Source organism: Gopherus evgoodei, chromosome 9 (assembly GCF_007399415.2).
Source record: "Gopherus evgoodei ecotype Sinaloan lineage chromosome 9, rGopEvg1_v1.p, whole genome shotgun sequence".
NCBI lineage: Eukaryota > Metazoa > Chordata > Testudines > Testudinidae > Gopherus > Gopherus evgoodei.
In genome coordinates this window covers 4211331-4238601 of record NC_044330.1, presented here as the reverse complement: position 1 = coordinate 4238601, position 27271 = coordinate 4211331, and the positions used below count along the sequence as shown (strand labels likewise).

Below are 27271 nucleotides of genomic sequence, written 5' to 3'. Positions count from 1 at the left end.
AGGCTGTTTTAAGGGCCTGATTTTTCACAAAATACTGAGCAATTGCTGATTAACCGTCAGACCCCTCGACCACCCTAAGGTGGACACCCAAAATCAGTGATCACTGTAGAGAATCTCATCCCTCATTTTTTCGCCACCATACAACACCTTGCTGTTCTGCACTTCATGCAGTGTGTGAAAATAGTTTGGTCAGTTTCACCAGCCATCATACGAATAAAAGTAAGTAGACTGAATGGTTTTCTTTGGTAGCAGATGAATGTGAAAGAATTTTGTAAGAAGTCTCCTATTGAGGAAATATACTACTAATAATATAATAGTTGGAGATTATTATATTATTAGTAGTAGTATATTTCCTCAGTAGTCTACTTTTATTCCTATGATGGCTGGTGAAACTAACCAAACTATTTTCACACACTGCATGAAGTGCAGAACAGCAAGGTGTTGTATGGTGGTGAAAAAACGAGGGATGAGATTCTCTACAGTGATCACTGATTTTGGGTGTCCACCTTAGGGTGGTCGAGGGGTCTGACGGTTAATTGGCAGTTGCTCAGATGAATGTGAAAGAATTTTGTAAGAAGTCTCCTATTGAGGAAATATACTGGTTAGGTGTGATCTCTAAAACATTACTCACTTCCACTAGAGTGAGAAGGTCTAACCCAGCTCCACAAACACTAGTTCACATGAAGGAAGCCACTTAAAACACACACACACACACACACACACACACCTAACCCATTGAGGTCATCCTAATAGTTTGCTCTGTTTGATTCTGATGTAAATGTGACCATGGTACAGATTGAAATTTCCTGAATAATGCATATACAGTTGCTTATGCAAAACTATACAAAAATGGTTTGCGTGCACAGTTACTCTAATTGCACGCAGTTATGGTAATTTCAGGTGCAAATGACCACTTGGTACCTTGCAGGTCCCTTGGGCAAGTGTTTCCTGCAATTGCATTCATACAATTATGAAAATTTGTGCCGTGTATTTGAATGATAAATAGTCTTCTCTGTTTTATAAATAACACCAGAAATTATGCCTGGGTTTTAATTTTGGGCGATAAAAGTGTGTGTGTGTGGCCAAAAACTTTTAATCTGGGTATCTACATTTTTAGGCTTCTCAAATGGCTTTAGGCAACAGCAATTCACATTTCTGGCTTTTTTAAAGCAGTCCTGAGTTCACGTACCTCATTGCACTGATTGGGTTGCAAATATTAAACAGGAATATTTAGTTTCGTGCCCACTGGAATTTTTAAAACAATAAATGAAAATCCTGGAGAATTTCTGCTGTTCAGTTTTCTAAAAGGCTGGTTTTATCAAACTTAAATTTAGGTCCAGATTTGGCCTGCTGACATCCATGTAACCTTGGAAGATGCTTCGGTGAGCCTGATCAAGAGAAACAATGCTTGTAGGCCCCTAACTTCAGCTGGCCACAGCAAATGTATCCTCAGAACCTTGCTCATTTTCTCACCAACAGAAGTTGGTCCCATGAAAGATATTCCATCATCCATCTTGTTCTTCAAAACCCAACGTTTTGGGAAGACTGGGTAGCACCCAACTACTGTGACTGTGGGGGAATAATTTTAAAATGTGGCCAATTACAACTCGTTTTTATCCCTGTGAGATAAGTTAAGCAAGTGGGATGAACTCCATTAGTATGGACTAGCGTTTTGCCTTTTACAGCCTTGTTCTCTGTGCTCAGGAAATAACCAGCTGTCAAGAGTGTATGTGCCCTCCCTTCTCACTCAGTTTTGAAAATATCTTGGCTGATGATGTTCAGTCAATTCCTCTTCTGTTCAAATACGTTTTTCCATTGAAAAGAGTTTATTTTTATTTTTATTTTTTTCCTCCTGTCCAAACTTTTTGGCACTAGAAATCTTAGGCTGAGTTTTTCTGATATCAAACCATGATTTATGTTGTGGCTGTCATTCGGCCTGCAAACCAGCCCCCAAAGCATGATCATTGAAATCCAGCAGCTTGTCTTTATTGTACCCCTGTTTTGAGATCTTAGCATTCGGTTATGGCTAGATTTGTTTGTGGGATTTTTTTTGGTTTTTGTTTTTGTTTGCCTTTTAAAGTGAAAAACTGTCCCTACTTCTTGTCTCTTTGAATATCTATTTACTGACATTCTGTTGTCCAGCCGGTAATGTGAGAGCTTTAGAAGCGTCTGGCCTGCATTTCAGTTTCATTACCTTGTCTGAAGTCTGCTGGTGTTGAGGGATATTAGTTGGTCTGCTTTAAAACTGTGCAACCTGATGCTTTGGAAGATTTAGTATCCTGAGTACTTGCATGAAGTGTGTAGGAGTAGCAAAGTGACTTATAATTTTGGTTCACTTTGGTTTTCTACTATTTATTTTTAAAATGTAAATGGATTGTTGTTTTGATCTGTGTGTGGCTTAGAGTGAAGGGGTGCAGCAGACAAGATGCAATGCTTTTAAAAAATAAGTGGCCTACGTTTTCAGAAGTGACTCTGCGTTTTAGTGCCCTGATGAAACCACCTTTCTAGATGATTTTTCAGAAGCCAAATGCTTAGCTCTTTCTGCCCAAGGAAGCCCCTTTTGAAGGACCAAGAACCCACTTAAATAATGTATTTTGTGGAGCACTCTTTCATTATCAGAGTCTAATGTTTTATTCTTATAAAGGCTTTCACTAATGTCTTACTGTTTTTCTGTGGTGATTACTGAAAATATTTGATGATTAAAAATATGAGCTGTATAACGATATAAATGATCTGTCTAATTCTGGAGATAATGTAATCTATACCCTAACATGGGCCACACTGTCAGGTTTGATAATCCTGGTTTTAGACTAGCTCTGTTATGTGAACCTGAGGCAGGTGGTAGAAGACCAAAAATGAAAAGCGTTTCTCCCTTGGGCTGTGCTAGGTTATATGGCACCACACTGCTGTCTGGCTGGCTGAAAAATGTTTGCAGAGTTCAACTGGATAAGTTTTAACCATGGTGCAAAACTTAACTTGAGCTAAAAAGGAAAATGAACTAAAGTCCCAAAGAACTATGATCTTCAGTGTCAGGTGTCGACTTAGATCCCCTTGGAAAATCGTATCATGCGGTGCTTTCTCTTAGACCCCAGTTATGCAAACATGTACATATGTTTACTTACGTGAGTATCCCTGTCAAACTGCTCATGTGCATAAAGTTAGAACCATGCATAAGTACTTGAAGGATCAGGCCCTTCAATTTGTTTGGCTTGGATTAATCAAAAGGCTGTGTGGGAATTTTAAAATGCAAACCAAATGCTATCTGCCCTCCCCCCCCCCAGCTTTCAAAGTGGAACAGATGGTTCTAGAGAAATGATCAAACTTGTATATTTTTAAAAAGCCTTTCATGAATACTGTATGGTAAATTTACGTAAAGAGTATTCTCTTCTGTAAATATAGCAATGTAACAGGAGTGCTGTTTACTCATAAAAAATTTAAAATACAAATGTGTGCCTACTCACTCAGTGAATCTGGTCCACTATCTCTAAAACCAACACCAAAGACTTGAGGTGTAGCCGTGGAGAAGTGTGCCAGAATTCTGAACAACAGTAGCAAAATATACTTTCCTTAGATGATAAGCAGGCAGATAACAGTGTTTTTATGTATCCTTCCCAATTACATTTTGGCAGATTTTGTAGCTGAACTAAAGGAAGAGCTCTTTATTTTAGTTAGGCAAAATTTTGTTTGCCAGGATAAGCTCATGAGAAGTCTAGGGACCCCCTACCACATATATGTACTAATAAATGAGCATGCGCGATCCAGATAATGCTGCAGTATTTTGCAAGATGATGTTTATATGGCTAAGACACACTGTACCTCAAAATAGCATCCTGTAACACCCATATTCATCGTTCAGGTATGGTTGTGATATTTCATACAAAGTGTGCCGTGAAAGGTCGTGATCTGCTGAAACTCATTGTCCTGTCCAAATATGTATGCCTTAGTGTGCATGAAGTTATGAGATTTGCTCTGTGGTTGTTACTGAAATATGTGATAAGTTTGAGATTCTCTACTGCTAGGTGATAAACCACTTATAGGAGGGTGTTAAATGGCCCTTAATCAATAGGGGAGTTGTAATCAAAGGGTTTACAACTCAATGACAGTTGGGAAGGCACCTCACAATGGGGACTGCTTAACTCTATGATTCAGTTGCACAAGATCGCACCGGGGGGGTTGTTCAACCCTGTGACTCAGTAAAGCCCACCAGGACATGTCTGGGCAAGTGTTATCCAGGCACATGGACAGAGGTTATAAAATAAGGGACAGTGGCATCGTGCCTCGGCCTTTCTCTTCCCCCACCTACACTGAAAGCAACAAAAACGCCAAGAAGAAAAGACTTTAACTGAGGAGACTGGTCTGGGCTTAAGGGAGAAGCCTATGTATTAAGAACTGTAACATCCAGTGGGGTGAGAAAATTGCTTGATCTAGATACTGCCTAGTATAATAAGGTTTAAGATTTAGACAGTGCACTTACCTTTTCTTTAGCAGCAGCTGTTTCTGACCTTTTGTGCCTACCACTTACCATCACTTAAAATCTCTCTCTGTGTAGTTAATAAACCTGTTTTATAGTTTACCTAAAACTGTTTTTTGATTGAAGGGCTTGGGAAATTTGCTCAGGTTACAAAGGCTGATGTGTGTCCCCTCTGCACATGGAGGGAGGGGCGGACATGGTAATAAACTTACCTTGATCAGGCTTCCGACCAGGGCAAGACGGTACAGCTTTGGGGTGCAAGGCTGGGAAGCTGGGGGGAATTGGCTGGTGCCTTTGTGTGATTTGTGAGTGGTTCATGGAGCATTCATGAAATCTAGCAGGATGTGGGGCTCCCCATGCTGTTGTGCTGAGTGATCGCAGCACCTGGAGGGGTTTGCTGCTTGTCATTAGCAAAGCATTGTGAGAGACAGCCCAGGCTGGAAAATTAAGGGGGCACAGTGGTACTCAGTTCCAGGTTATACCTCGGGGATCCCATCACAATGGCATGGCCATAGCTTAAGGCTAAAAGATTTTTTTCCCCTTTATGACCTTTTTCTTTTAAACATAAGTTATTTGTATTACTGAGATTGGAGCCCCATAATGCGAGGTGCTGTACATGCAGAGTAAGAGACCATCCCTACTCCCAAGAGATTATCATCTAAATAGAAAGAGAAGGATCACTCTGCCCATTTTACACGTGGGGAACTGAAACACAGAGAGGCTAAGTGAGTTGCCCAGTGTCACACAAGAAGTCTGTGGTGGAGCACAAACCTGAATCCAGGTCTCTAGACTCCTAACCACTGGGCCCTCCTCCGTCTAGCTAGAGATGATGGAAGTGATGTATGTTACACAGAAGGAGCATCACACACTTTCACAGTAGTTCTGTACTATTTTCAAAATCTTAGTCTGACTCAAATTGAAACCCTTCTATCCAGCTAGATATTGGTGGAAACAGAGGCCAGTGACACAAACCAAGTGGTGTAAGGTTATTCCGTCTTATCATCCCCTTTACACTGTCAATGTCAGTTTGAAACATGGGTCCAGTATAGGGCTGTGGGTGGGGTCTTCTGTGTCCTGATGCATTTTTTAGTACCTGCACAAGTACTAAAAAATGTGCTTTTTATAATATTGTGTTTAGTTTTGTCCTCTGACCAACTGGTAACGCTGCCTGACTCTCATTCATCAGGAGCTCCATTAATGTTGATAGCAGAGCATCTTCTGTAAACCAGAGTACTTTAAACCCCGTTCTCTCCCCAGTCCCCAAAAAACGAGTCCCAATCATAGGATGCTTCAGGAATGTGTGAATTTAAATCTTGCTTGAAGCTGTCACATCTGGGAAACCTGGCATCTGGATAGTTATAACTAGCCTTAGAAACCATTTAAATAGCAACTGAATAAAGGTCTGTTGTTGAAGAGGAATTTGAAATTCCACAATACATTCCTTCTTCAGAGTGAGAACACCAGGGCCAATTTGCTTGCCATTAGTCCTGGAAGTACTAGTCCTAGTGCTTTATGTTCACTGTGGCTCAGGATTCAGTGTTGCCTGGAGTCTCTTGGCCAGTAATACTAGTTGTGGTGGTTTGAGTAAAATACTGATCTGAGTACTGCGATCTGAGTACTGATCTAAACTGGGACGAAACCTCTAAGAAGCTAGGTTGTCTTATGGCCAGTAGTGTGGATAGAGGTTACTATTCTGCCTGGTCTCTGGAGTTTTCTGTCATGTTCTCAGTCTGGCCCATGTTTGCAATTAGATTGGGCACTAAGGACGACACCTTTTTGAAGGTTTGCCTGGTGGCCAGGGTGTGTTTGAACCACATAGAGTTTCTTGATCTATCGGTGAGAGGCATGATGTCTCCGTGGCAAGGAACTCTTCAAGGTCTGCATTTCCAGGGCGGGTCCTTTGGATTCCACTGTACTTGGGGAGTAGCTCTGCTTAAAATTCTAGTGGTAAAGCAATATGGGGCAGAAATTATTTCCACCGTACTGCCGCCCACCCTATCCCCTATCGTGTGCTGTTGCTGTCAGATGTAAAGAGATCCATTGTACTTCCCTAAAAACTGGTGGTATTCTAAAGTTACAGAGTAGCTTTTTGGCAAAGGTGATACAGGTGCTGACAAAGACCAAGGTGAAAATGGTCAACTCTTCCATCCATTTATCAAAGCATTCACAATTTCCAGTGGGAAAAGAAGTAATAACTGGGGTAGAGCTGGAGCTGGGCTGCAGACACTTTTTATCATGAACATTCTCCTGAAAAGTTTTGTTCTCTTGTGCGATTTCACACAAGCCTCTATATCTGAGCTCTGTTCAAGCCGGCAGATCTTTGACTATTAGAAGTGTTTGCACATTGAATCTAAAAGCTGTCTTCATTCTAAAAATGTGCTGATTGTTACTTAAGGCACCTCAAAGACTGCCTCACTATTTTTTTTTTACACTACTTATTTTAGAAGTTTTTAAGAGGTTTACAAAAAGTCTTTGCGATGTAAATATCAGACACAATGCAATAATATTTCAACAGTGGGCTTTCATTTAGTGAAACGTTACCATGTTAGAATGAGCATCTTCACTCTCCCCTGACATGTTGGAAATCTGCCTCATTTTTACTGGGATGGTGGGGAGGAAGGAAGCATTATTCTTGCACAGGAATTAAGTGACTCTAATCAGAAGTACACATTCAAAACACTAAGTGCACTGATTAGGGTCAGGTTTCAAAGTAGTGGCCTTGTTAGTCTGTATTCGCAAAAAGAACAGGAGTACTTGTGGCACCTTAGAGACTAACAAATTTATTTCAGCATGAGCTTTCGTGGGCTACAGCCCACTTCTTTGGATGCATAGAATGGAACATATATTGACGAGATATATATACATACAGAGAGCATGAAAAGGTGGGAGTTACCCAACCAACTCTAAGAGGCTAATTAATTAAGATGAACTATTATCAGCAGGAGACAAAAAAACCTTTTGTAGTGATAATCAAGATGGCCCATTTCAGAGAGTTGACAAGAAGATGTGAGGATACTTAATGTGGGGAAGTAGATTCAATTTGTGTAATGAAGTGGGCTGTAGCCCACGAAAGCTTATGCTCAAATAAATGTGTTAGTCTTTAAGGTGCCACAAGTACTCCTGTTCTTTTTGTGAATACAGACTAACACGGCCACTACTCTGAAATCTGACCCTAATCAGTGCTCCTAGGGTTTTGAATGCCCCCTAGTGTGGTACTTATTATAGTACTACTTAGTAAAGGAAACCTTTTGGATCATACTGCCCAGAATCTCTAACCGGAAGTTGGGTGTTTCTGTGTTTGAAGATGCGAAAGATTGTCATGATTTAATAATGAAACATTTTTTTAAATTGTTTTTTAAATTCAGTTATACCTTCATTTAAAACTTATCTAGCAGTGTTGCTAGCCAAACACCATAACATTGTCTAAGTGCAGGAGAACCTTGAAATGAAATTGAATATAAACAAAATGAAAGTGACCAATCTAAATACACTGTGCCTAAATGAAGTGCAAAAATAAATAGAATAGGTGGTGAAGTCTGAATTACATTTCTAAAAATCTTTTTAGTTCAGAAAATCTGCTCTGAAGTGTTCATATAAGTCAGGAATTTAAAAAGAGGGGAGGGACCTACAAACAATTTGAACTGACCCTTTTTGAAAACACAGATGCTAAAAATGTGATGCCTCAAACTTGACAAATTATTCTTTGAACGTTTTGTCACTTTCTTTCCTCTTTCTACATGAGCAGCATTCTTACTCCCGTTAGCGAGAAATTGGCATATGGATCAATGGCAACACTGGGCCTCGATCCTGGAAAGCTTTGAGCATGTGCTTTGCTTTTCACACATTGAGTCGTCTCATTTATTTCAACTTGTGCATGATTTCAACTTCTTCGCTGGGTCAGGGCCTTAAAGATTTGTATCTAAATTCTAATACAAAAACTTAAAAAAAAAATCTTTGACTCTTAAAAATATACTTTGCATCGTTTCTCTATTAAGGGCTGGCTTTCAAGCATGCACAAATTATCTCTCTTTCTTTGTTCTCTTGAGCGCACAATGTCTGTAACTCCTTCCTGGCGAAGGAGGTGTTTTATTACTGTCTGAGCTAATGCTCTGTTGAATTCCAGTGTACTCCTTCTCCCCGCTGGTTGCCCCTCTGATTGTTCTGTTGTCAGAAGGCGTGTGCCTCTGAAAGACTTATCTGATTCTTACCGAAGGGCTGGTGAGTGTCTCAGATACTGACCCCTGAATGCAAACAACTTTTCAAGCCTTTTGCCTGGGGCATGGCCTCCAACTGAGATACCAGAGGTTTAGTGCAGTCGGGTGTATGCCAGTGCCTTTTCTTTCCATGTCACCTGGACTGTGCCGCACCTGTCCAGGGGTGAGCAGGAAGGGCTGGAGGATTTGCAGGAGTCAGAGGGAAAGAAGGGGAGTCAAACAACTGCTCGTGTCAGCGCTAGGATAAGTGTAAGGAGATTAATAGTTATTTAAAGAGCAGATGGGGACGTGGCATTCAGCTATGGAATGTGAATATATAAATGTAATGGAATGGATAGTCCACTGTTAACATTTAGACAGATGGCCCCTGGATTGAATGGAATGATGAGGATCCGTCGATTCCCTTAAGTAGTTCTTAAACTTTAATGGGATATTTAGCTCTTTAATTGACATCTTGCCAGCATCTTCAGCATCTGCACTCCATCCAGTATAGTTGTTCCCTCTGTTTTGGGTGCTTCTCTTCCTCATTACCTGCTAGGCAGCCTGGAATTATTATGAATAGTTTGACTAAAAGACTAGTTTCTCTCCCCCTCACCCCCGTTTCCATTTGACGAGCTGCTCCAACAGTCGCTTTTCATAAGAACGTTCCTTCTGTCTCTTCTGCTCATTAGGAAGTGCCTCAGATGCTAATCTCCAGGAGAGGTGAAGGGACGGAGTCTACTTTTTCGAGCTCTAGGGGCCTTTACAGTTTCTTTGAAAAACATATATCAAAGTTAGATTAAATGGAGCTGGGTTTTCAAAAGAGTCTAAAGTAGGTAAGAGTCCAACTCCCATGGAAATTCAAGAACGGTTCAGTGCCTGGAAAAATTCTGGCCTGGATTGCTATCTACTTACTACCAGTGCAGTACTTGACACTGACATAGTGCTGCATGTGTTCAGAATTCAGCACAAACATTGACATAGACTGAATCTCACAATCACCCTGTAAGGTAGGCAGTGTAAACTTTATTCCCGTTTTACAGATGGGAAAACTGAGGCAGTGAGGATACATGTCTAGCCCAAGGCTATACAGGAGGTCCTTGGTTCACCCAGGATTACTACTTAGAACATAATTATTGTTTGTAGTAGAGTAGTCCCTGGAGGCCCAACCACAAGGGAGGCCCCGTTATGCTAGGCAGCGCTGAACGTTTAGGAAGGATGCTAGACCATGCTGGCTCCCAACCTTGTGTGTTCGGTTCTCCAGACCATGCTTTACCAACCCCTTCTCCTCCATCCCTCAACCTGCTGATCACCCTTGAGAGCCTGAAAGAATATGTCGGCCTTACATAAGGGCCCTCAAAGTAATCAAGACCGTTGGCCCAACTTGGGAGTGTAACGAAAACCTGCTGTAACATATCAGTAGAGTCAAGCCACCTTGCAGATGAATCTGCTGAGTACCACTTGGTGCCTTTTTGTTTTCATTACCATATTCTGCTCTTGGGGCATGGCTGAGTACCCAAGAGGCTGGGGATTCTGTCTAGCAGAATACACTTGAAACAGAACCAAAGCCTTGCAAATGCTGGATGCTTCCGCCTAGCAAATGAGTTGATATGTTTTTCTGTATGGTTGTAACGTCCAGGGATGCCGCCCTGCAAACCCTGACAAAGAGGTTAGAACCGGTGGAGTATAGACTTCCCTCAGTGAATCCATCCCAGGTCTCCTTGCAGCCCGCCGCATACTGGGATGGGAGTGCTGTGTGGATACTCCTCATCAACGAAGCTTTTATTTATGCGCCTCGCTATCTAAAATCAGTGCTTTGACTTAAGGGGCTTCGCCACTTGGTGCATATTTATGGTTGCCGTGCAACTGCTGTTTGGTCAGGCCGTAGCTACCTCTACGAGGAAGAGGGTGGGGAGCGTTTAACCTAAATGCAAGGAGGGAGAGGTAGGTTTGGAAAGAGACTCTGCCTCTTGCTCCCTTTGCCCGGGGGGGAAGAGATGACTGCATTTCAGGAGAACAAGACGTGAGCGTGTGAGGGAAACATTGCTTCTGCCCCCTGTCTCCTCCACTGCCACCTACTGACTGATTGTAGAACTGCCTGGACTTTCACTGTTGTCCCCCCACCCAGTGTTGTGATCCCCAGGGAGCTTTGGATAGGCAGGAAAAGTCCCTCTGATTGTGCCACATACAGACCCTTGGGGGGGGCTTCCCACCTTTTGTTAGACTCCAACCTAAAGATAAGCATCTTCTTGTCACCTCTCACTGCTGTAGCTGTTCTCTTCCCATTCCACTGATCTCCAGCCTCCCTGCTTGTCCTTCATAGAATCATAGAATATCAAGGTTGGACGGGACCTCAGGAGGTCATCTAGTCCAACCTCCTGCTCAAAGCAGGACCAATTGCCAACTAAATCATCGCAGCCAGGGCTTTGTCAAGCCTGACCTTAAAAACATCTAAGGAAGGAGATTCCACAACCTCCCGAGGTAACCCATTCCAGTGCTTCACCACTCTCCTAGTGAAAAAGTTTTTCCTAATATCCAACGTACACCTCCCCCACTGCAACTTGAGACCATTGCTCCTTGTTCTGTCATCAGGTACCACTGAGAACAGTCTAGATCCATCCTCTTTGGAAGCCGCTTTCAGATAGTTGAAAGCAGCTATCAAATCTCCCCTCATTCTTCTCTTCTGCAGACTAAACAATCCCAGTTCCCTCAGTCTCTCTTCATAAGTCATGTGCTCCAGCCCCCTAATCATTTTTGTTGCCCTCCGCTGGACTCTTTCCAATTTTTCCACATCCTTCTTGTAGTGTGGGGCCCAAAGTTGGACACAGTACTCCAGATGAGGCCTCACCAATGCTGAATAGAGGGGAATGATCACATCCCTTGATCTGCTGGCAATGCCCCTACTTATACAGCCCAAAATGCCGTTAGCCTTCTTGGGAGCAAGGGCACACTGTTGACTCATATCCAGCTTCTCATCCACTGTAACCCCTAAGTCCTTTTCTGCAGAACTGCTGCTTAGCCATTCGGTCCCTAATCTGTAGCAGTGCATGGGATTCTTCCATCCTACGTGCAGGACCCTGCACTTGTCCTTGTCCTTCCTGGTCAGGCCATGTCTAATTTCCAACTGGAAGCTCTTCAGGGCAGGAACTTGCCGGTGTTGTCTTCCTGTTTAAATATCAGGCACTATACAAATACAGCTGCTCGCCCCTTCCTGTGCACTGCTGTTCCTTGGATTGAAAGGAAACTTGTATCCAGCAAGCCAAGGGCTAGTGCTCAGCGAGACACCTGCAGTAATTCCTTTCTGCCCTTCCCTGTCTGGTCAGTGGGCGATGTCTGTGACTAGCCGTGGTGGGAATGAGAGACACAATGCAAAAGTCTCAAGGGCCACACACTGTAGCCCGTTCACACTGAGTAGCTCCTTAATTGGTGACACTCCATTGATTTCAACGGGATTACTCACTGAGTGAATGAATAAGGGTGACCACTAAATTAGGGAGTGGGAAGGTCTAGGGATCAGAGTACAGGATTATTGGGGATTAAGAGATCCATAGATTTTTTTTTTCTTAGGTCAGAAGGGACCGTTAGATCCTGTAGCCTGACTGCCTATATAACACAGGCCCTTAAATTTCACCTAGTTGCCCCGTGTTGAGCCCAGTAACTTGGGTTGGACTAAAGCATCTCCTCCACAAAGCCATCCAGTCTTGATTTGAAGCATTAAAAGAGGGAGACTCCATCACTTCCTATGGTTGTTTTTTCCAATGGTTAATCCCTCTCATTGTTAAACCTATTAGCTGTAGGTTCTCTTCCCAGGCTGGCTGTTGATATACCATGTGACCAGGAGCAAGTCTCTTCTTGCTGCCCCAGTGTCCCGCTCTGTAAAATGGGCTAGCGCTTTGCAGGGTGGTGTTGGACATAACTAGCAGATGTTTGCAAAGCGCCCTCAGCTCCTTCGATGAAAAGTGCTAATGAAATGCTACATACGTTAATGCAATTTCTAGCCTGCAAAGGCAGCCTGACCTGCGTCACCTGTTTGTAAGTGTATGCTAACGCTGTTAATATTCTCTCTCTGCAGCCGCAGTACACAAACCTGGGGCTCCTAAATAGCATGGAACAGCAGATTCAAAATGGCTCCTCCTCCACCAGCCCCTACAACACGGAGCACGCTCAGAACAGCGTCACAGCACCCTCGCCCTACGCCCAGCCCAGCTCCACTTTTGACGCCCTCTCGCCCTCCCCTGCCATCCCCTCGAACACAGACTACCCGGGACCTCACAGCTTCGACGTGTCATTTCAACAGTCCAGCACTGCCAAGTCAGCAACATGGACGGTAAGGCTGCAGAGAGGGATGCCCTCCTTGATATGGGCCTAGAAGCCACTGGATGGGCTCGTAAAAAGCTATGGGACTGCAATAAGGAGATAGGAGTGACTCATGTCCAGTGTATAATTTTCCGCTCCCCTCCTCCCAAGATCTTAATCTGGGCCATGTCCATTAGGGATAAAAATCCCAGAGTTTCCATGAAAACCCAGGGGGTATGAAGCGCACCCAAGGTGCACAAAATGTGTTCTCTAAGTCTCCAGTTCAGAGAATAAGGAGCCTGGGCACTGAACGCTGGTTGACATTCAGAACAGCAATCCAGTTCCGCAGATTGAAAATAAGAATTTTAGCACAGGAAGAAAAAGGGGTTTAAATCTTCACTTGGCTTCCTCAGTCAAGATGTTACAATCCGATTTAGTGCGCTAAGCATGGTGTTGAATGAACAGTGATGCCATGAGTGCTGATTTGCAAACAATACTCTCCTTTCTGACTCTCGGTATGGATCTTTCTTTCTTATCCTACACTCATCTTCCAGGCAGGGATTGACTGCCAGTGTTGCCAATTCTCATTCTTTCTGATGCATTTGGTGGTGGGGTTTTTTAAAGTCCCAACTCTTGGAATCATGTGATCATGCGAGATTTCCTCCCCCCCGCAAAGAGGATTAGCTAATCTCGTGAATATTGAGGGTCTAACTCATGATTTTTGAATTCTTGGGATTGGCGGTACTGGATCACTAGGGAAGTTCTGTGTCTGCAAAGAATTGTATATTTGTATTTAAATGTTTTTGTGCAAGAGAGGCCATTGGACCATTTGGAGAGGAGACTTTTGCTTTCTTTGTGTCCAATTATATTTTTAATTTTGTAATTTAAGCTTCGAATCCTATATTACCCTTCTGGAAGAAAATGAATCTCTTTCATATATTCACATATTTAGATGTATTCTTTCAGGCTAATGATTTTAAACCGAGGCATCCAAGTTTAAAAGATTCACTGTTATATCTTTTTCACTTTAAACCTTTTTTGTGGTTGGTTTTTAACTCTTGTCAAAATCACCTTATAAGTACACTCCCCATCTTTAAAACTCAAACTAACTGGGTAAATTTTAAGATTCATTTTTTTGGTCATATAAAATAACCTTTAAATCTAAGAGCAGTAAAAATGTACGTTGGTTTTTTTGAATTGTAACGGGTTCTCCCATATTGCTTGCAACTAAAACATAGTGGCCAGCATTCTGCTGTTGCATGAGAGTTAAAAAAATTACGCTGACCAGTTTATTCTCATTGTCTAAATAAAAAGAAATTAAGGTGTTGTGGGGACGGGGAGAGGGTGGAAATCGACATATAATGGACAGGAAATTATTGCATATCTTGAACGGTTTCTGTTTGCCAACATCACTTCAGAGAGTGTCTAGTCTTCTTAAGGAAATTGAATTGATTTTGAAAGACAAATGTAATCGTGTTCTTTCAAAAACCAAATTGTTGTTGTGTGCCTTCAATGAAAGGGAGGCCATACAGAAAACCAAAAATCTCCTCCTTACCTGTGAGTAATCATACCTTAGACAGTCGTAATTCAAATACATATGAAAATCTGGATTTCTCGCTTTATACTGTATAATTTTATTTTTTCATCTTAAGGAAATGGTGTTGGTCAGTTTTACTTTCCATTTCTCCAGCACAATGCACCTGTTGCATTTTGGGTTGTGTTCACTATTTGGGGTGGGGATGGATATATATTATGTATTTTTTAAAGACATTTTTCATTACATATGGTACAGGGTTTTGTAAGACCAAAATTCAGCACCAAAACGTTTGACCTTCTCCCCTTAGTTGTCTCTGGAAAGTGCTTTCATGCGATGGATCTGCAATGCATTTAGTGCCCTGAATGCAGCAAAGCACATGAGTTGTCCCATGGATATCAAGGGAGCTGCTTGTGAGCTCAAAGTCAGCACATGTTTTCAGTCCTTTCTAGATCATATGCCCTGTATCTGTGTATCTAAATGTGGTAGTAGCTGATAAATGCTGGGTTCAGTTCTGGTGCAGGGGGCCATGCAGGGGAAATTTGAATTACATGCTGGTGAAAAGTGAACAGGCCTGTAGACCAAAGTCCTTTCTCCACACAACAGCATGGGGAGATGTCGCGCTGGCTTGCCCCACCAGTACACTTCAGTGCTGCCCTGGGAAGAGGCTGTGTGAGAGATGAAAAGGTAACTCAGATCTAAACATTAGATCTCCCTAGTGACATCACTCAGGGCTGTGAAAAACTGCCCACTGTGCAACTTAGCTAGGTCGACCTGAGCTCCAGTGTAGACATGACTAGGCTGATGTAAGAATCCTTTCATCGACCCAGCTACCACCTATGGGAGGGGTGGATTAATTCAATCAGTGGGAAGAACCTTCTGTCAGCGTAGATAGTGTCTGCACTCCACCAACACAGCTGCAGCCCATAGTGTAGACTTTTTGTACGTACGGGAACCACAGCCGCAGCATCATAGCTGTGCGGGCTGGCTGTTATGTAGACCTACCCAGTTTTCCTGGCCCACTCAGCTTTGGCCTTTCTGCCAGGTAATGCCGATGAAATTAGTGCTAGTTAGTGGTGAGGTTTTTTCCTTTTTCTTTGCAATGTCCGCTGGGGAGTGGCCTAAAACCAATACTGCTATTAAGCACTTGAGCAGTTATTTCCATCTTTACAGCTCTGCCCAGTTGCTAATTAATCCACCAACTCGTTTCACATGGGTCTTGGAATGGGTGGTAATATGCATCTGGCTGCTTTACTGCTGGGGTGGGCGGGAGAGGATTGAAGGCTGTCTTCGTTGCTACTGCTTTTAGAAATAAGAATACACTCAAACATTGAGGAGAGAGGGTGGAGGATTGCCCCATCCTCTTGACAAATTCAATGGGTATTAAAGTCTTGTTGGACTCTTCGTTGAGTAACTAATTTCTGCTGCGCCCCCCATGTGACTTCATGTGCTTTTGATTAATGTCTGTCCTCTCCTTTCTCTCTAATGACAGCTTAGGAATTTGCCTGACTGGAAGAGTTTTTTGCAGTACAATGACCTATTAAAAGCTTAATTATGAGAAGGCCCCACCCTTCTTAAGAGCCTCAGAGTTTAAAGCCCTGTTTCTGGCTTTCTCTTGCTGTTCCCAAGGGCAACAACATTAAGAAAGGAAGCCAGGTTACTGTATCACGCTCTTTCCCCTGCTTGGGAGAGGCTTAGCAGGGCTGACCCACCTTGCCCTATTGGGAACCAGTGTCTGTTGCCAGTGGATGATCTTGTCCTGGCTGACAGAGTGCATCAAGGAACAGCCTCCTCTGAGGTTGTTCATGGCTGAGTCACGCTAGGCTTAGCTCATAGCTCTTGAAGGCTGCCAGTTAATTTCCCACATAGGAGTGGCTTTGTGAGATATGGACATTTTGCCACTAGGCATTGGCCTGAGACCACCAATTTATTTTTCCTGGGCCAGTGAACACCTATCGGATGGTAACTAACATTTTGTCACTATTGATCCAGCTGGACTGGAAGCAGTGACCTAGAAATGAAAGATGCAAAGGACGGTGGATATGGTAACAGGAGGGTTGACTTGCACTTCAGGTTCTGTGGTGGGTTTTTGATCAAAAGTTGACCACAAATCCCAAAGAGAGGCAGGAGTCGCTGTTGGGTGAAACTTTGTTTTATTTCATATGTATGACAAGCAATGAGGCTTTCGAGTTTTCTCTCTGCGTTATCTAATGACCGTATAGTAAATATTCCAGTAAAACACGTTGTCTAACCAAGTTAGTTTTTCCATTTGTACGCAGCGTTAAATTAATTAAATTAACTACAAATTAAGACTGGATTGTGGAGGACTTCAGAAGAGTCTCTGAGTTTTGAATTCCTTGAGAACACAAGAATAAGGTCAAGCAAATCTCTTTTTTTTTAAAGGACAAAAATTAAAATCCTGTGAAGTTGGGTGTTTTTTGAACAGTGATATCGAACCCAGAGCTTGAGTTAAATAAAAATCAACTGAAAGTCAAGCTATAAAAAAGGAACAGTCTTATTTTTATTTTGTAATGAGAAGTCAAGGGTGTATCATTAAGCTTGAGAGAGGGCCCTTACAATTAAAGTGAAGTCTATGCCTTATGACGTGTCAGTCATTGTGGGATACTGGCACTCAGTGAATTCCCATATACCAGGGCTCAGAATGTCTCCTCCCATTTTTTGAAGCAGAAGAAAACAAGACATTTCAAAAGTGTTACACCTGGGATTGTTTTCTGCACAAGGAAGAGTCTCATGCATTTGACCCCACCCACTCGGATAAAAAACACACAGACTTTTCCCGTGAAAGATGTGGCAATCAGCTGTCACTAGCAGAACCAGTTGCATGTGGAAAAGATTGATTGCAGTAGGAAAATAAAAATCTAAGCAAGAGAGCAGGGTGAACTAAAGTTAACAGTATGGCCAAACTCAAACGATCAAAAATCACGAACCAGGCCATTTTAAATTATGAGATTGGTTTAATAAATCCTGAGATGTTTTGGGTTGTTCGTTTTATTTCTCCTTGGATTTCAAGTCTTGCAGGTAAACATGCTTCACGTTTTCATGCTTTTTTCTGTAACCACGAGGGCTAGACATTTTCTTCCTGCCCTTTTTTAAAGAAAGCTGAGATTTTCATGAAGTCTCTTGATTCCTGAAGCTGGGGCTTCAAGGGAAGCACCTACTATTGCAAGACTCATGGGAAAACCACAAGTGTGGCAACACAGAGTTAATTACATTTCCCTCTGGTACATTGGGTTTAGCAGAGATTTGTCCTTGCAACATTTTGTTGCAGAATCCAGAACTCTATGAACTTTGACTCTCAAGTTCGGGGCAGGATTGCAAGCTGCTGTTGTGTGCTCATTAACTGTGCCTACAAATCTGCGCGCTGCACATGCAGGTGATCATCTATGCATATAAATAACCGTTTGCTGGTGCCGTTACTCATCTTGTTTGTGCACAGTCACAGGAACTGCATCCAGTTTTAAAAAGCAGCCTTGGAAGGATCTGTTTGAAGCACACAATGCAATAGCTATTCCAATCCTCATGGAAAAAATAGGCCTGCAATATTAAGGTGGCTTCTTTAATGGGACCAATGGTTTCTTTATTTTAAATAAATCACTGCCCATCCCTTGCTAATCAGGGTTCTGCACAGCACATTAAAAATAGTAAATCCAATTTTATGCAACCCCCACCCCCAACTCACCTATATGTCAACATTATGGTAAAGTAGCTAGAGGCCGGAAACTCCAGTGTGGACAATGCATGCAAGGCCTTAACTCTACCCGCCCTTTTGAGTGTGTGTACGTTGCGATAGTCTTTAATTGCTTAATCACACAGTTATCTCAAAAACATTGTACCATTTTGTCTACGTTCGCCTCAGATACACATAATTACGTAACATCTTGGAGTCATCCCTCTTGAAGATCTTCCGTACGTTGTATGATGCTAAACGTGTACCTACGGTTGAAAAAATCCACCCCCGTGTTTGCTACTATCACAATATATAAAAGGTCAGCGTTAAGAGTTCACATGCAGTCTTAACTTTTGGTGTTTCTTGATCTTTGAGGGCTCAAATGTGCTAAGTCACCCTTTTAGTAACAGAGTTTTTCCTCGGTTTCTGGTTTTCCAGTGTTTCCTTGGAATCGCCTTTATTTTTTTAGAGATAGGAAATAGAGGAAGGGGGTCTTGTTCTGGGACTTTGCAAGGTGGAAAAACTTCAAACCATTCATTGGCACCTGTTTGGGTAGGTTCCACACTGCGGAACTACGCACATAGAACTGGTCTGCCTCATCCCATGCAAGTTAGAAGGTCCACATTGGAAAAACTCCTTCTCTCTCCCCTCAGTCTGAAGGTTTGCATAACTCCCAGAGTGCATCGCAGCACGTCCTCCATCTGCTCACCTTTAAGGGGGCACCCTGGCTAATTCTTCCCCATTCTTGCATCGGGGCACCTGCCTCAGCCCAGTATGTTAGCCAGCTAAATGGTCAACATGCACTCGGACAGCCTTCCTTTAGCTCTTGCTGTAACAGCTACAGTAGGGAGAGAACTGCTCTTCAACATTCAAATAGAGCAAACAAACCAGGGGAGCCATGCCCCATGATGCATGAGCTTTCAGGCCATGGGAGAACATTGAAACAGGCCTTCGTTGGCAAGGTTTTCTACCATGAGCAAAAAACAAACAGGCACTGGTAGGGAATGGGTGTCAATGGCAGTGATTACTCCTGTAAATGGAGGTCCCACAAATCTGCTTTCTAGATGGGAGCACTTGAAGAGCCGTGTTTACATTTGTTTTCCTTGGGGGCATGTTCGAGCCTGGCAGTAAGATTGTAGGCAGTTTGTCCTGTCTCTTTTTAAAGGGCTGATTTTTGCCAAGAAAGACAGGAAAACCCTCCATGTAATTTTCTGAAGGAGGTGCCTCCTCGCAGTAAGGAAACGTTTTTGTACTAGCTAATCTGGAAAGAACTAGTTCACCCGTAGAAAACCGTTCAGGAGGGGCCTGAGAACCTATTTTTGGATTTTGCACCATAATGAGATCTGAACACATCCAGTTTCTTATTCAGAATAATGAAAAAAAAAAATAGTAACCAGGGCCTCGTTCCCAGGGACATTCTGGATTGATTAGTCGTATCTTTCCATGTGGCTGTCTATGGTTTTCAGAAACTTTGCCTAATTTAGGTTTTGGGGTTTTTTACTCTCTCTTTCTCTTTATATATTTGTTTTGTCTTCCGTCTTTCAAATACTCCAAGGATAGTGTGATCACACAATTTGAACAATTACCTTTAGTATTTGTATTATGGTAGTGCCTCCCCTGAGAACAGGGCCCCATTGCATTAAGCAGCTGCCCAAGGGACACTCCCTCCCCCAAGGATCTTCCAGTCTGATAGACAAGATAGTGACTTGGCTATGGTCACACGTGCTGGGTGCTGTTAGAGCTGGATATAGAACTTGGGTCTGTTGAGTCACTGCCCACCAGATAACAAATAAAGTGCTCAGCACCAAGAACACTTTGGTTGCCAAACAAAATACAGAGCTTAGACAGGTCCTTCCCCAGAAGGTTCACAGTCTCAGGTTGTGCAGTGCGTGTGGGTGGAGCACCATTGACTTAGCTATGGACCACCAGCGCTCTACGCAGCCCTTCCCATTCCAATGTTGCTAAAAAGCAAGTTCCAGAGGGGGCTGCATTGGCAGGAGGGGTATCTCTCTTGCACGGCGATCCGCAGAATGAAAAAGCTGAGCCACCATTTGGTGGAAGTGAAATTCTTTGCTTTCTTCTGTCTTTAGTTTATCAAACTGAGTCAGCAAAAGTCTCATTCTCTGCCAGCTTTAATAAAAAGAACTAAAGCTTTTTGGTTTTTAATAAAAATTCTCTGTGTCTGGGGCTGAAAGAAAAAGTGTCAGTTAAAAATAATTGTCACCAATGCAACCTAAAAAGCCCCACCTTTCATGAGAAAAGAATAAAAAGAATCATAAGCCTGGATTAAGTTCTTGTGCTATATTTATAATATACATAGAGTTAAAAAAAATCACCGTGTGAAGAGAAACACATGATTCAAACCTACCATTGCGCCTCTAGCGTTATTGCCAGAGGAATTAACTTTACAAGGACCAGGCACAACCTGGAAAGGGGCCATCTTTCAGATCAAATCTATGTGGGGCTTGTGGTGTCTGGGAGCTAGGTGAAGTAAGGGTTAAAAACATTGACAGAGAAGAACATTGGCTGGATAGTGGTTGGGTGGGCATCTGAAAAGTAGTGAGAGCAGGGAAAAATAGTAGCCCCTCCCTCCCCTTTTTTTCCTTCTGTTGTTCACTCTTGGTTAAAACTTGGCATACGAATAACAATACATAGCACTTATGTAGTGCTTGAAATCTTCAAAGTGCTGTGCAAACATCACAGCACTAATCCTTGCAACACCCCTGCCTAGTGGGCAAATCAGATTTATAATCCCTGTTTTAGAGAGAGTGCGAGTGAGAAGCTGATGAGCCAGATTTTCCCAATGTAGCCACTGAATTTTGATGCCTTGATTTTTCTTTTCTTTTTTTTTTTCGGGGGCTCAGCATGGGGTCTGCCTTCGGGCTGATTTTCAGTTGGCCTAGTGCCCTCAGCGCTCACTGACTGCACCAGTGGGCCATCAGCGCTTCGGAAAATGAACCCCTTGCCGTCTCAAATTGGACAGTCACAAATGTTGGCCATACAGACTTGCCTGGGGTCCCATGGTAAATCGGTGGCGCAGCGCAGGGACTGTTTCCCAGTCAGACTCATCTGTGTCATGTGGATCGGGGAGCATTTTTTAAAATGTAAATGTTAGCAACGTCTCTCTTTCCTGGTGGTGTTGGGTCGTTGTACAGCTGCCATTTCCCTCCCTCTCCCTTATTTCCATTTTTAGAGTGCTTTTAAATAAATAAATCGATAACATTAAACAGAACTAAAAAGCTTTGAGGTACAAAGATATAGGTCACGGCATTATTGTGTAATTTAATACCTTAATATTTGGGGGTGGGCGGACAGGACTTAAAATAGACTCTTGTTGCACCTGCTAATATCTGCAAAGTAGAAAGGGGGATGCTTGGGCAGAATATTTCCCTCTTTTAGCTCATATGGAACATGTTGGATTATGTATCTGCCTATTTGGGTTATTTATAAAGTGCCAGTTTTCCTTATAATACGCTGCAGACTGGGCTGCAGGTCCAGAATGCACTTAAGCACCTGCCTAAGTGTGTGTGAAGTCAGTTGGACTACGTGTGCTTCAGGTTAAGCTCCTTGTGCTGAACTGGGGTATAGGGAGTGTTCTAGTAGAGCAGGCTGTGATATGGGAAAATATTCTGCTTAAAAGACTGTTCCAGATAGAGATGGTTTGTAAATAGAGGGAGCATGAACTTCCATTGCACAATAACTGCTTTTCTTAAGGTTTTTACTACGTAAAGAAGATGTGCAATGTCCATATTTTCACATAGCATATTAGCTACCAAAAATAGCTTCCATATCTATAACTAGACCTGTACAATGTGTCTTTTGATTTATTTTAAACTTCATATTGATATGAGGATGCATTTTCTGTCCTATTACAAACAGGAAAACGTTTAAAAATAAAATTCAACACATTTTATATACCAAATTAACGAAATTGACATGGAAGGAGCAGTTCTGCTGTCTGATACATACTGTGATACCAAGTTTTGTTTGTTTTCTAAGCTAGGAAGCTCCATACATGTCTGATACACAGGACCAGTTTATAACTGTCTAATGCAATACAGAATGTCACATTTAGGTGGATGCAAAGTTGCATCACAGATAAAAATGAGGAAATGCAGTTGTATGGCTGACCTTTCTTTTGCAAAGTATGATTATTTTTTTTAAGTATGGCTTCAGTTTGAACATCCTGGTTTTGTGTTACAGGTTTTCTGCTACTGAATATGCATTTTTAAAAATTGAATGTGCTCTCTCACTTTCTGAGGGAAATACTGAAGTTGTTGACTTAGTTCCTTTCAAATATTTAAAGCACATTTTGGTAATTTTTTTTTCCAAGAGGAAGATCAAAAATATCTTTAAAATATATATAAAAAAATCATGACTTTTGGTCTGGATTGATGAAGACCAAAATGTCCTTGCTCTCCTGAGCCATATGAAATGTGCGATGCCCAGGGTACAGTTGTCCATCTCGCTAGCCATACCGACTGACCAGAGTCCTCAGTTCCGGCATGGGAGCCAAACTACCTCTTCAGCTCTGTTCTCTGCTGCTTCGCAGGCTGGCTCTGCTTTGTGGCAGTGTTGTCTAGTGGATAGAGCTCTGGGCTGGGGCCCAGGAGACCTGGATTCTATTCTTGGCTCTGCAACTGGCCTGCTGGGTGACCTTGGGCAAGTCACTTTGCCTCACGATGACTCAGTTTCCCCATTTGTAAAATGGGACAATGATACTGACCTTTTTATAAAGGACTTTTGGAGATCTAATGACAAAAAGTGCTATAGAAGAACTAGACATTATGTATTTTTATTATTTATTTGTGGCTGAACTTCAGTTCTCAGGGCCCCTAACTCATCACATTTACCTGGCAATAAACATTCATTAAAAATATTTTTAAAGTTTATAAACAAGCCAATTGAAACATTGGTTTTGAAGTTTCCAACCTCTAAATCAAAGTGTGCTTGGGTTTTGGCCCTGGCTTAGTTGGTAATTTAATGCTTCTGCAGCTTTATGTCTAGTGTGTCAACACTGTAAGGCACACCAGAGGGAAATCCTTATGCAGAAATGGTTTGAGTGTCTGCTTGAATAAAAGCCGCTCTTCCCGTTTGTGTGGCTGGAGTGAGAGGGAATCCGAGGGCCAGCGGAGCAGTCTGATGTAGAGTTTTTAGCACTCTTGCACTAGCATCCTCGAGCCTGGGTGGCCATCAGTACCATTTCATCAGTCTCGAACTGGTCATCGCCCAGGTCCTTCCCCGGAGCGCGATCTAGTCTACCGTGGAGCTAGGACTCCAACTCTCCAGAGTTGGAATCAGAAGAACAGCCCAAGCCCAGCGGTGGGTTGAAGTGCACAAGAGTGAACAGAAGATACCCAGTGGCGATGGCCCTAGGGTCCAGTCTGGAGGACAGTCATTAAGGAGCAGGGAACCTTGGGGCGCTGGCTTCTGGGAGTTTGCTGTCTGCATGCCAATAGGAAAGAGAGGAGAAAAGTTCCCAAGAGATGCTCACTGGACACTGAACATGAAATGACGTGTTCATTAATCAGTTGTGTGATGGTGAGTTTGTTTCCCATTCTTCCTGCTGCTGACTGCTCAGGTTATTAATTCTGAGTCATCCACTTGTTGTCCTATCCCCAGTGTCTTGAAGCACATCAGTCCAGGGCATTGATAGATTTCTTTTTAGGCAGATTTTGCCTTGTTTAAAGGCCTCTCACTAAAGATCATTGCTGCAGACTCCTACCTACAACAGAGCCTTGGGTCCCTAGAATGGCCATATGGGGAAGGAGCACTGGCCAGATTTTTAAAGGCATTTAAACTTTTGAAATTAATGGGAATTAAGCAGCTACGGACCTTTACAAATCTGGTCCATAGTAATTAGATGGCATATATCACGTGTCATTTTCATGAATGTTAAACCGATACAGTAGAAGATCGTGAAACCTTTTTTCAAGGAACTTGACGAAAACCAATTACTTTTAAAGCTGACATTCTCCTCTGGACAGTGACGGTGTAAAATGGCAATTTCTTACCCCACCGTTGCCCCTCAGCACAGTGAAAATATGCCAACTTCTGTGAGAGAAACAAATTTTTACTGGTCTTCTCTCCTGCTAGCCCATCAGGGCCAAGAGGAGAAAGGCCTCGATTCTCCATCTTCTGGTGCAGCATCAGCAAATTTGTTCACTAAATTCCAATCAGTTACATAAGCCAAATCCAGTAAAGGAAATGGCATTGCATTGGTGTCATTTGCAGGCAAAATCAGACCACCCCCATCCCTGGGAGCCTTTCCTGTTGGTGATGTGTGAGGAGTAAAGAACCCATTCCAGGTTGCATTTGCAAGCCTGGCCATTAGTAAAACATGTCCATGTAAGTGCCTTTGATGTGGAGTCATTGAGAGACCACAAACTTGGCACACCGTGATCCCATTGTTAGTCACTTACCAATGGGACGGTACTCTCTTATGAAGGCATCTTCTCCTAAAAGTGGAGCAGGATGGGGTTCTACATTTGGGGGCAGCTTATTTAAAATAGGGCTAATAAAGAATCTCTCTTGTGTAGGGTTTTCCTGTGCCCTTTTAAACTTAGTGTGCATTGTGGTTTTCCATATTGGGTAGTGATGTGGGGTGCCTAACTAGAGATTACCAAGTGTCTGTCGCTGCTCCTCAAAAATCAGCATCCTTTGAGGTGTCTTAAGCTGGCAATTCGAAATCCCCTTGAAAATCTAGGCTTATATTTTTGTCTCCTGTGTGAAGCGGTCTTAGTGTGATCTGCTCTCCGAGGAGCTGGCGCTCGTGGGCTTCCTAGAGACGCACGGCTTAGCCTGTATATGAACGGTGACTGTCCTGGGCTGTCATCTGGCAATCTGCTTATTGCTCACTTCCCTGCTCAGGCAAGGTGCCTCTCCAGTCTTCTATGTAGGCGGCTGTGTTCGGGGACTTGGCCATCCTGGGAAAACAAGGGCGTAACCATTAGCTCAGTCAGTTTTATCCACTGGTCATTCCAATCCAGTTACACCTTCCAGGGATCGTCCATCCCTCCAGCCTCATTAGGGAGAGGCTCTTGCCTGACTTGTCACTGACTCACTTACCACTATATGAACTAACGTCACACTTGTCCCAGTGAAATGTGTCATTAGGCAGCCCTGAAATATAACAGTAGCATTTGTATGGACCCCTGGCATTGTTGGGGCTGCAGTGGGGAACCACATTGACTGCTGACCCTCCGCTCGCTTACATTTATCTACAGTAGTAGCTCTTATCCTAGCACATCTTGAATAACCAGGTGTGTTTTTGCTTGCACGGCTGCAGGTAAGTTAGAGTTAATAACAATAAAAAAAAAATTAAACAACCTTTGAGTTTTGGCCGCAGGCAAAGTAGGTGAAACGATGTGTTTTGGAGATGAATGTTCTTGCAGGAGGCAAGATGTAGCTTGCAGAAGAACATCTGCAACCAATCCATTCTGTATGAGATGGGGCCAAGACTTGTTTGTTTCTCAGTACCTGTTCAAACATGTAGCACAGCAAAAATTTCTAAACTCACTGTGGAGGGTGGGCCAGCAGAGAGACAGAGAAATCAAGCTGAAAGTTGACTAAATAGCTGTGATTTCTTTGTAAAACTTTTAGACATGTTGTTAATTCAATTAGCAACTTTCAGTGCATAACAGAAGAGAGCTTGATTCTTTTTTTAAATGCTCACATTGGTGGCCAGAAAGTATCTGGCCTGGCTAAAATTTTGTCTGTTCTTATCAGTTTAATGTCTACGAAGACCTATCTCTGAGGACTTTATTAGAGACAGTCTCTCTAGAGCCTCGATGAAAGAGACTGGGAGTGAGGATACTTGGGTTTTGTTACTGACTCTCTCATGACATGCTGATACCCATCACAGTAGCATTTAATTTCAAAAAGGGGAACTACACAAAAACAAGGAAGCTAGTTAAAAACCGAATTAAAAGGAACAGTCACGAGTGAAATGCCTGCAAGCTGCATGTACACTAATTCAAAACACCATAATAGAAGCTCAAAATAAATGTATACCTTAATTTTTTTTAAAAAATGACCAAAACAGTAAAGCCACTATGGCTAAATAACAGAGTAAAAGAGGCCATTAGATGCAAAAAGACATCCTTTAAAAACTGGATGTCAGATCCTACTGAGAAAAATAGGAAGGAGCATAAACTCTGGCAAATCAAGTGTAGAAGTATAATTAGGCCAAAAAAGAATTTGAAGAGCGACTATCAAAAGAGACACAAACTAACAGCAAAGTTTTCTTAAAGTACATCAGGAACAGGATGTCTGCCAGACAGTCAGTGGGACAACTGGGCAATAGAGATGCTAAGGGAGCACTCAAGGAAGACAAGGCTGTTGCAGAGAAGCTAAATTAAATATTTGCATCAGTCGTCACTGCAGAGGATGTGAGGGAGATTTCCACACCTTGAGCCATTCTTTTTAGGTGATAAATCTGAGGAAGTGTCTCAGACTGAGGTGTCAATAGGGGAGGTTTTGGAACAAATTGAGAAATTAAATATTAATAAGTCACTAAGACAAGATGGTATTCGCCCAAGAGTTCTGAAGATACTCAAAAATGAAATTGCAATATGAAACTCATTTGTCATATGTAACCTATGGCTTAAATCAGCTTCTAAACAAGATGACTGGAAGATAGCTAATGTAAAGCCGACTTTTTAAAAGGAACTTCCGAAGCAATCTGGGCAATTACAGGCCAGTTAACCTAACTTCAGTACCAGGCAAAATGGTTGACTCTGTAGTCCAGAACAAAAATATTAGAGACACAGATGAACACGATATGTTGGGGAAGAGTCAAGTCTGCTTTTGTAAAGGGAAATCATGCCTCACCAATCTCTTAGAATTCTTTGAGCGTGTCAACAAGCATGTTGTTAAGGGTGATCTAGTTGCTGCATTGTATTTGGACTTTGACAAAAGCCTTTGACAAGGTTCCACACCAAAGGCTTTTAAGCGAAGTAAGCAGTCATGGGATAAGAGGAAACATCCTCTCATTGTTCAGTAACTGGTTAAAAGATAAAAATAAAGGGTAGGAATAAATGATCTTTACACAGTGGAGAGAGGTAAGTAATGAGGTCCCACAAGGATCT

At 42.5% G+C, this 27271-nt stretch overlaps 1 protein-coding gene across 2 annotated transcripts in view; it reads left to right on the top strand.

The window, feature by feature from the left end:
• Positions 1-27271, top strand: part of TP63 (tumor protein p63) — a 138190-nt gene that overhangs the window by 59300 nt on the left and 51619 nt on the right. For both annotated transcript variants that reach the window (XM_030576268.1, XM_030576269.1), the window contains one exon: positions 12737-12991. In XM_030576268.1, the coding sequence (XP_030432128.1) occupies positions 12737-12991 (255 nt within the window). The remainder of the gene's footprint in view (positions 1-12736; positions 12992-27271) is intronic.